Here is an 11151-nt window from a genome sequence, read left to right on the forward strand (position 1 = left end):
AAGCCTTAATGTTGTATACATATTGCAATAAAGTGCTATATACTGTAACAATGATTACATAATTTTGATTACAGGTTCCATATATTTAGCCTAGAAAAGCAACGTTTTCCCTTAAGATCAATGTAATATACATGTCCCTCTCCAGTGTGCACTGTTATATATCTTGACTAGACACGGGCCATGAAGTCATTATCTTAACGATGAAATAATGGCTAGAGCAGATATATAACTTGGCCTAGATGATGTAGCTAGTTAATGGTAGAATTGAAATTATTTTGTGGGGAGGTATTTTTGTCACAGGTGAAAATCAAACTTGGATACTTGGAAGAAAATATAATGGTAAATCTTTATAACATGGGGATAGAAGATATTTAAAGGAAAATATCTACCCATAAAGTACATGACTGTGTTTGACTACATTACTTTTATTTATTTTTTTCAAATTCCTGGCAGTCCAACTAAATTTCTTTTAGAAGTGAGTTTAAAAGGACACAGTAAGTGGCAATGGCTAAATTTATTGAATGCTTACTATATTCCTGCACAGTGCTGTATATTGTTTATGGGTACTTCCATGTACAGTATATAAATATAGAAAGACCCACAAGGAAATGACATGCAAATAAACCCCACCAATTTTAAGATGGTTATTACTTTTGGAAAGACTAGGCTCAGACTCACGATCCTCTTGCCTCAGCCTTCCAGACTGCTGGGATTATAACCACATGTGGTTTAAGAAGGGTATTCTGTAAAGGAAGTAAACAAATGTATATGTCCTGCCAAAGGGAGGGGTAAGAAAGAGTAGACTGACAAGGAGAAATCTAATTATATCAACCTCCTGTTGTCTTTTTAACTGTGCTATGTGTGGTAGCAGTGGACCGTGACTTAAAAATTTTTCATCAGAAATCTTGATTACAATGAGCATTTCACATCTTCATTGTGATAAGGAAGCCTAGAAAGCAAACACTAGCATCTCAAGTTCAGTGTTGTTTTCACTCATTTTTCTCTGGCAAGCTTCAGATCTAGAGTCTTGCACATACTGGGCAGTGCTCTATCACTGAGCTACATACCCAGCCCTAAATTCTGGATAAATTTTAATGTACCTTATCAGGTATACCAGTTTCCTGGCCAACAGCCAGTGGAATAGACATAAACAAACTTCTCCTGTAGAAGCAGACTTGGTGTTTCTTTTATAGAAAATAAACTTAAACCAACAAAAACCTGACTCATCTTATTTATACCAAAGCAGTGAGATACCTGCTTTTTTGTGGACAAGCACAGGGGAATCATCAGAGTTACAGTACCAACAGAGAATGTAGGTAAATACTAGAATTTGTCAAGCCACTGGTAAACTGGATAGTTTAAAGCATCCAGAGAAAACTTACAAAGACTTCCCCAACTACTAACGTGAGAGTAGAGAATAGGACACTGTAAGTGTGGAATTCGAGGCCAGGTTAACATCCACATGGATCAGGGCTGCCATTTGGAAAGGGAATCAGTAAGAGTAGCTGTTAATTGATCCAGCTCTGTTGGTCTTCCTGAGTGTTTAGATGCAAAATGATGTCTGTGGCCATTTGACATTAATGTTGGTGATGTTTTTGTTAAGGCAGCTAAGAATGGAGCAACAGGTGTGGAGTTGGACATCGAGTTTACCTCTGATGGTGTTCCTGTCTTAATGCATGATAACACAGTAGACAGGACGACAGACGGGACTGGTCGGTTGTGTGATTTGACATTTGAACAAATTAGGAAACTTAATCCTGCAGCAAATCACAGACTCAGGTAAGTAATTTATTGTTACTTAGACATATCTTTTAGCCTTTCTTGGAGATCACAGATCAACACTGGCGCCTTCTAATTACATCTTTTGCTCCAGGAGAGTTGCTTTGTTTTGAACTGTATACAAGTTTCCAAGTAATGAGCCTGTGCCAGGGATAACAGAAATACTGTATGTATATTTTTAATCTTTTCCACTGAGGCCAAATAATTATTCTCAAGATAGTACTGTGTCTAGTCATTAACGTAATGGTTATTTTGTACTAACATTTAAATTGTAGACTCAGTTGTAAGGCTGAAAGAAATTGCTTGTCAGCCTTCTGCCTTCAGGTGTACCAAGAAACACATGATATGTTCTTTAAAATCTTTTGGAGTAACATTGCCTTTTAACTAATCCTCAGATTTTTTATAACAAACTTCTGAGGAATCATAAGAGTTTGAGGAGCAGAAAATATTGTAGAAATCATCTAGAACAGCACTGTCTAGTAGCACTTTTACGATGATGGAAAAGGTCTATTTTTTAGCAAATGTGGCTGTTGATAGCTTGACGTGACTAGTACAATTGTGGAACTGAATTTTTAATTTAAATGCAAATGTAAACAACTGTCATAGGTGATAATATATAGCTCTAGAGTAATCCTATTTTTAGAGGTTATCCCAGAAGAGTTAAGTGACTTACTCAAGGGCAAATAATTAGTTCTTTAAGAAACCACATAGTCAATTTCCACTCCAAAGAAGCATCCACTGTACTGTGTTGTTTCTGGCTGTCTTTTCTGTTTCTCAGTACTGCAAGGCTGAAAATTCTTTCAGATTTCTGATTTAATTACCTTCTGGTATAGTTTAAACTGATAATTCCCAAAGGATGGATGGATGGATGGATGGATGGATGGATGGATGGATGAACTAGTTCTATAAATTCAAAAGAAAAGAGTGCTGTGGTCTAATGACTCAGTTACTATGCTCTAGATACCCCTCTTGGAGATAAAAGAATCCATATCAATCCTCCCCTTTAAATTAGCATTTCTCAGAGGGCCGGGAAGATGGCTCAATAGAATAAGCACTTCCCTGGCAAGTGCAAGGGCCTGAGTTCAATCCCTGGTTCCGCAAAAAAAAAAAAAAAAAAAAAAAATTAGCATTTCTCAAACTTGGATGACCACAGAATCCACACTTTTCCCCAATAGCAGTTTGTACACACTCTTGGAATTGGTATTGGATAATATACTTTGGATTGTGGTTATTTAAATCCTGCTCCTTTTTCTCCTTTGGATTGGGTTTTGTTTGTTTGCTTACTGTTTTGGGTTTCTTAAGACATGATTTTACTATGTAGTTCAGGCTGGCCCACAAACTTGCCATGTAGCCCAGGTTGAGCTTGAGTTGATGATCCTCCTGCCTTGGCCTCCTAAATGCTGGGATTTTAGGTATGTGTCACTGTGCCTGGCTGTTATCTTTGTAATAGTGAAAAATGTGTGCCCAGTGTTTTATGTGTAATACTCATATTCTGGGCATGATTTAAATACTCTTTAAATATTGAGTATTTGACCCAGTGATGAAGTTAATCGTCTTCTTTAAAAGGAGATTCGCACTTGTGCCTCTGGAAGGCTGAGACAAGAGGACTACAAGTTCAAGCCCAGCCTGGGTAATTTAGTAAGACTTTGTCTAAAAATAAAACATAAAAGAACTGGGGACAGTGATTACTGGGGACATTACTTAGTGTTACAGTTTGTGTCTAGAGGTCCTCCCAGAAGCTCATGAAGTCATGAGGTGGGCTTCTAGAGGTTTTGATTGACCCATGATCCAATGCTGGGGTTATGGATGTAAGTGCTATAGCCACCCACCGTGGGCTGGTAGCCTGCATGCCATGTAAGGGAGAGAAAGAGGCTTCTCTCTGCTGCTCTCCCCCTTTTGCTCTTGTCTTCTGCCACCTTGTACTATTGCCCCTCTGCCATACCACCCTGCCTTGGACCCTTCTGATTATGGATTGAAACCTCCACAAACTGAGCTAACTAAACCTTTCCTTCCTTAATTCTGGGTGTCAGGTATTTTGTTCTAGCAACAAGAGAAAAGCAACCAGGACACTCAGTATCAAGGCCCTGGGTTCAGTCTCTAGTACCCGCCACCGCCCCAGAAAAGATGGCTCATAGCTTGGTAGGTTGTGAAAGAAATCAGACAATCATTTTTCAGGCTGGAGAGAATATTGATAAAGGATGAGTGCAGGCTACTAGATTATCTGTCACCATCATCCAGTATTCCAGTATGCTCTGCTGTGTAGGGAGAAAGCTCATTTTAATATTATTGTGACATGGCAGCTACAATAATAAGATAGAGGGTTCAAGGTTTGGTTTTTTTTTTTGTTTTTTGTTTTTGGGGGGTTTTTTGAGGCAGGGTCTTGCTGTGTAATCCAGGCTGGCCCCAAACTTGTGGCAACCCTCCTGTGTCAGTTTCCTGAGTGCTGTGATTATAGGCATGTGCCGCTACACCTAGCCCAAGATTTTTAAGATATCAGTTCAGTGAGTTCCTAAATGATTTTGTTGTTGCTGTTCATTGATGAAGAATATAATGTAATGTGGCTCAAATACCCACAGTATTATCACTGGACTTGGTCGTGTTGGAGAAAGGAAGTTGGGGTGGGAGTCTTACTTGCTTGGGAAGCATTTGCAGAGTGTATGCCACTGAGCTTTTCTGTCTCCTATAATGTTCCATTCCTTCTCGCTCCTAGGAATGATTTCCCCGATGAGAAGATCCCCACCCTAAGGGAAGCCGTTGCAGAGTGCTTAAACTATAACCTCACCATCTTTTTTGATGTCAAAGGCCATGCAAATATGGTATAGTTTATTCTGTGGACTTTACTTTGTTAAAGGTCATCTTATTTAATTGTTAATCATTTCCAAAAGGATATTTACTTTTTAGTCTTACAGATTATAGATATTTAATAAAAGTATATAATACATAAATACACATCTTGAAGGAAACAGTACATAATTTTATTTTATTCTGTTTTATTTTTCTATAGAACATTTTAATTTCTGATATTCCACAAAAATGAAAGAGTCAAGTTTCATTTATTTACATAAAGCAATTTTAAAAAATTATTAGGTAAACAGTATAAAGGGGCACTTCTGGGATATAGTAACTGCCAAAGCAGTTATATACTAGTTGTACATTTGTAATTAAATCAGCTCAGTCTGGCTGAAGAGTTAAGTGTACTGCATTTAAAGAAAACTTCGTATATAAAACTTCTAGTAGTTAATAGCATGTGTGTGTGTGTGTATTTTTTTTAAAATAAATGTGCCCCTCTATATGATTTCTGTTTGTTAGGTACAGTTTTGTTATTCAGGGATTTGAGTGGCATTATTTTTATAAAAAATTACCAATTATTTTCAAATATAAATGATATTTCTGAATGAAATTTTGCTTAAATTTGAGAATGTACATTTCTACAAAGAATGTAGAAATATATTAAAATGACAATGGGAAAATACAGTTCTAATCATGTTTGTTCTTTTTGTTTTTTGAAACAGAGTCGTACTATATAGTTCAAGGTAGCCTTGAGCACGCTACATAGTTCAGGCTGTCCTCAAACTTGAGGCAGTCCTTCTGCCTGTCTCCTGAGTGTGATTTCAGGCATGAGCCACCACATCTGGCTATATTCTTCTTTTATAGCTACTTTTTCAAGTACAAATAATTTTTCTTTCATTTGAGCAACTTGTGTATTTTTCTTTTAGCAATGTTTAAATATTAGTAATAGTCATTTACAGGTGGAGAGTTCCGATTGTGTTAACGAGTGTGTGTGTGTGTGTGTGTGTGTGTGTGTGTGTTAACTTTTTATTAATCCCAGGAACCAGTTTAAACCAATTGCTAAGAGCTAAAATATAACCATAAGTATATACTCAGATTTTATTAGGGTAAATTCCCATTTTTGAAGAAAGAGGAGAATGGTAACTGACTTATTCTGATAAACTGATAATAGTATGTGTTTTCTCAAGCTTTCACAGAGAACAAATTGGCCAAGCAATGGCCGTGACTCATCCTCATATCAGACACTGACAAAAGGATGTACAAAGGGCGGTACAGGGCTACAGGATAAATCCTGAGAGTACTTGGCTGACCTTATCAGATATAAAAGTTACATTTCTTGTTATATAGGTCTCGCTATATCTTGGTCTTAACCATCCAGCAGAAAAGTATAAAGTATCTCGCTATATATCTCGCTATCTATATATCTCGCTATATCTTGGTCTTAACCATCCAGCAGAAAAGTATAAAAATGAGGTATATAAAGTAAATCCAGGGCTGGTGAGATGGCTCAGTGGTCTAAAGCACCTACTTAGAACAAGCTTAGCAAAGCACAGGGACTGTGGTTCAATCCCCTAGCACCACATGCCAGCCAGCCCCGCCCCCTGGTGGGCTGAGCTGGACACACACACACACACAAATAAATAAATAAAATTTAAAAAAAATAAAGTAAATCCATATTAATATGATGAGCTGTAAAAGGCTTAAGTCAATAACTTCTGAGGATAACCCACTAATATTATAGACTGCTAGACAGTGTTAGATTGTTTAGTTCAATTCAAACACTTATGGTATTTAGATGCCAATAGAATATTCACCTCTGACAGGACAAAAAAAGGATACAAAGGAAAGATCATTTTATATTTATATATACAAAATAGGATAAATTTACAGCTACTTTCACTTAATTCAATGAGAAGAAAGAGGTGTACTAACAGTGTCTGGACAGAATATCCTATCTGCTTCTTGTACTATGGATAACCACTAAGAAGATAACAATGTGCAGTGTATTGACTATCAAAACTCTCCTATTAATCAGCTGGGAAACTGTCTCATTCAAATTTATTTCTCAATAAAAAAGTAATGTTTTTAGGTTTTCCAGTTAATTCCATCAGAATCGCCTGGAAATGCATTTTAAAATAAGGGCTCCTAGGCCATACATACACACTGTGCTGCTGGGCTGCAGTTCAAGCAGCATGTGTTTTTAATGCACATCCAGCTTTGCTGCTGCTGTTGGCCATGTTTGGGAACCTCTGTAGCTCTTATGTTGTCATGCTTCTCTCTTACTATAGAATTACGATGAGGGATGTAGTATAAGAAGAAAACATGAATGTATTTGAGTTTTCTGAATGGACATTAACCAGGTGTTTAACCAAGATTAGTCAGAACATAGCAATCTAACTGAGAAATTAAGGGCAAGCATAGGCAAAAGATTGAGCTAGTAGACAGTGGTCTAAGAACTGCCTGGCAAGCAAAAGGACCCGAGTTCGATTCCTGGTACTACATGCTGTGCTGGCCCCAAAACCGAGCATGATGTTGCATGCCTGTAATTCCAGCACTGGGGAGGCTGAGACAGGAGGATGACTGTGAGTCTGAACTGCTTAGCAAGACCATGTATCAAAGAAAGGAAGAAAGGAAGGAGGGAGCGGAAGGAAGGAAGAAAGGAAGGAAAAAGATTGAGCTAGTAGAGCCCAATATCTAGGATCATGACCTTTAGGCTTTGAGTTCTGTACTTCTACACAGTAATCTCAACCTTGATGTGCTCCATTCTTCTCACGGTCACAATGGGACAAATGAAAGAAACTACCATATAGAGGAGTTATGTATAGTACATGTATTAGTTCAGACATCAACAACTTTGATCCTATCCCTCACTCACTTACATTAATGAAGGGAAAGCATGTTACGATTAATTTGTATGTTCTTATTTTGGAGGAAGTACATTTCGTTACTTATATTTGATTATAGGTGTATGTCGCCTGCCAGAAGTGAGAGCGCTCCAGAGTTGTGATACACAAGTCTCTGGCATCTCTTATGACAGCTGCTGTTGATGTTAATTCAGTAGTGGTTACATAATGTTAGCATTCACATTCTATCATCTCTTCCTCATTTGTTAGCTAAACTACAAGAAGAGACTTCTGTTCCTTTTGGGAAGAATTGGGAGACTTCACACTCTTCCTAGTGCGCGGTCCTATTGCTTCTCTTTCCGTGTTGGTGATGAATGATGGGTGCCCTTAGTTCCCTGTACGAACAGAGTTTCCCTTGGTAGTTCCCAGGCTGTGTGACTCTGACTTCATTTAGAAAAGGCAGAGGGTGATGGGTTCTGGCCATAAAAAGATTGTCTAGTGGCTAACTCAAAATATAAGAAATGGATTGTAAAATTTTGTCTCCTGCCTTCTCTGGCCTATAGCCTGCCACCTTTCAAAAGTAAGACCCCAGGGGTGAGCCTCTCAGAAAGATGCTGAAGCAGCCACACCATGGTTGCTTTCTGGTTTGCTGATGTGGCCAGTGGATTCATCAACACTTTGAGCATCTCCATAGGCAGTATTAGTAAACTTCTGACTTATTTGGTGTAGTTGTGCTTAACATACAGTAGTTCCTGGATAGTAGATTTTAAATAATATGAATTTGTTCTACAGGCAACTGATGCTCTCAAGAAGATATATATGGAATTTCCACAACTATACAATAGTAGCATGGTCTGCTCATTCTTGCCAGAAGTTATCTATAAGGTAAAATCCAAGATATTTCTTGTAGCCATTATTAGGTTAGGAGAGCTGTAAGCATAAGGTAGATGCCTTTTAAATTGAACAAAAATATTAAATATTATCATAGTGAAGAACTTCTGTTAAAATTAACAAGAGAAATCCCAAAGGTAAATGTTCTTGGCCCCATTTATAAATGCCATGGTAGGGGCTGGGGAAACAGCTCAGAGGCATAAGCACAAGGTCCCAAGTTTGACCTCTGGCCCCACATGCCTGGGTAGCCCTGGAACCCTGGGCTTGTTTTACTGGTCCCAGAACGAGGTGTGGTGGTGCACGCCTGTAATCTCACCAGTAGGGAGGTTGAGACCGGAAGATCGCTGCAAGTTCAAGACTAGCCTGGGAGCTAATGTGTGAGCATAGGTCCAGGCTGAACTACATAGTAAGACCTTCTCTCAAAAAAAAAAATAAAATAAATAAATAAAAGAAGGCTGGCAAGATAATTCAGTGGACTAGGTGCCCGCTTCTGCAATGGCAGGGACTGGGGTTCCAGGCACCAGAGGCCATGCTGGCCCCATCCCTGGGTGCACGAGCTGACTATAGAGACTGGGTGTGGTGGCACGCTGGGGAGACTGAAAACAGGAGGATCACTATGAGTCTGAGCTGCTCAGTGAGACCCTGTACCAAATACATACATACATACATAAAATGTTATCATAAGAAAAGAGCTTATCTGAGTACAAGCTATCCTTGGGATGCATAGGGCCACAGGGCTTCCAGACAACAAAACTTAATTGACTATAAGGCCTCAAAAATGACATTTTCCAGAGTGGGAGAATACGGACTGAAGGAGCTCCACCCATAGCTCTTCAATCCTACTTTGCCCTCTTCCCATCTCTACTTATAGTTAATTTTTCTGATTTCCTTCTCATTTTCCTACACTCTCTCTCCAGTCTCCACTCTTTTCAACCTTTGCCCTGGAAAAGGATCAAAGCTGTCCTGTGCGTTTGGAACAATGGATTCCATTCTCATTCAGTTCTAAGTACCTCTGGCCAGAATTTAAATTGGTGTCCAATTAGAAGTTTATTCTTGGCCCAGCCAGATAGCTCAGTGGACTGAATGTCTGCTTAGGCAAAGAGCAGGGACCAGGGTTTGATTCCCAGCACCGCATACCGTGCCAGCCCAGCCCCAGGGGCCTGCTGAGACATAGCAGTTGAGACTGGGTATGGTGGTGCACACCTGTAATCCCAGCGCTTGGAAGGCTGAAAATAGGAAAATCACTATGAGTTCGATCTGTGTAGTGAGACCCTGTAGACCCTGTAGTAAATACATTAAAAAAAATTTTATTCATGTGACATTATAATTTGACCAACTCCAAGGTCATTCTCTTATTTTAAAGGATTGCAATTATTTTAGAGTTACAAAAAGTTCTCATGTGTACTGCATATTAAGCACTTTATATCCATTATGTCTTTTCTCATAGAGTTTATGATAAAGGACTTGCCAGTAGACACAGGCTGGGGTACTGTGACCACTTTGTCAGAATGAGCACACTGGCTAAGTCTAACCTAATGAAAAGTTTTATATTTCGGGTATGGTAATTGTTTTATTTTCCAAAATTTCTTTTCAGATGAGACAAACAGATCAGGGTATCATAACAGCACTAACTCATAGACCTTGGAGCCTGAGCCATACAGGAGATGGAAAACCTCGCTATGATACTTTCTGGAAGCAGTCCATGTTTGTGGTAATGGACATTTTACTCGATTGGAGCTTGCATAATATCTTGTGGTACCTGTGTGGAATTTCAGCTTTCCTCATGCAGAAGGATTTTGTATCCCCGTAAGTTGGAGGATTTTTTTTATCTTTTCCTGATACATTTCCTGAATGCTCTTTCTAGAAGGGAAAGATTAAGGACGAGGACAGCCAATATTAGCTCTGACCCATAAAGCCCACTGTGCCTCTGTTTACATTAGAATATCACTAGTTTCTTAGGTAGACAGAATTCAGGCATATCTTGCTAATTTAAAATAGATTTATGAGGTATTTTTTTAAAGTACACTTTAAAGGAAAAAGAGGGCTAGAAGGATTATATTTCCTCTGGTTGGCTTTCATTGACAACCCACAGGATGCAGGGTAGAACCACAGTAAAGCTATGCATTGGACAGACAGATGGATGTCAGTCTTACTCCTTCTGCTCCCTCTACCTTGCAGCCTCTGCTCTGTCTCTTCCAAGAAACCATCCATTTCCTAACCAGCCAGCAAACTTTGACTCTTTCATTTGGCAGTTTGAGAGCTATATATTTCAACTATTTAGAGTTACAAGTTTTTTATAATTTCAAACCTGTGTGTAGTCAGTTCACTGTGTATTTGGCTACCACCTACAGTACTGTGAGGTGTGTGTTATGAAGCCGAAGATGCAGTCATGAAAAAGCACAAAATAGGATTTCTGCCCTCATGGAGTTACAGTCAGGTGGGAGAGAGATGCAAGTACAAAAATCCAATAAATAGAAATGGTATTTCTATTTCCATCAAGCTGTATGTTTAAGAAAGAATACTGTACTTGACATGTAACCTGACTGAGTCTGGGAGTCAGGGAAAGGATCCCTAAAGAAGTAATGGTTAATATAGCCATGAGAAGTCCAGTTCTGCTGCCTCTTGAAAGAACCAATAACTAGAGAGACCCAGTGATGGAAGAAGAGAAGTATTATTAGTAATAAGCTGGCATGTTGGAGAATGGACAACTCATGCTTCCATCCCTTTTGCCTGGCACTGCCAGGCAGTTTATACAGCATCTTTTTTTTTTTTTTTTTTTTTTTTTTTTTTTTTTTTTTAATGTATGTAGTATAGAGTCTACAGGGTCTTGCTACACAAATCAGACTCA

General features: G+C 38.7%; 1 protein-coding gene across 2 annotated transcripts in view; it reads left to right on the plus strand.

Moving 5' to 3' along the window:
* Window positions 1–11151, plus strand: part of Gde1 (glycerophosphodiester phosphodiesterase 1) — a 35417-nt gene that overhangs the window by 12499 nt on the left and 11767 nt on the right. The window contains exons 2-5 of one of the 2 annotated variants that reach the window (XM_004644482.2): window positions 1604–1779; window positions 4490–4595; window positions 8205–8297; window positions 9898–10109. In XM_004644482.2, the coding sequence (XP_004644539.1) occupies window positions 1604–1779; window positions 4490–4595; window positions 8205–8297; window positions 9898–10109 (587 nt within the window). The remainder of the gene's footprint in view (window positions 1–1603; window positions 1780–4489; window positions 4596–8204; window positions 8298–9897; window positions 10110–11151) is intronic. The other variant, XM_023704681.1, reaches the window with a different exon arrangement.

This window comes from Octodon degus, unplaced genomic scaffold, assembly GCF_000260255.1.
Source record: "Octodon degus isolate 3935 unplaced genomic scaffold, OctDeg1.0 scaffold00200, whole genome shotgun sequence".
Classification (NCBI taxonomy): domain Eukaryota; kingdom Metazoa; phylum Chordata; class Mammalia; order Rodentia; family Octodontidae; genus Octodon; species Octodon degus.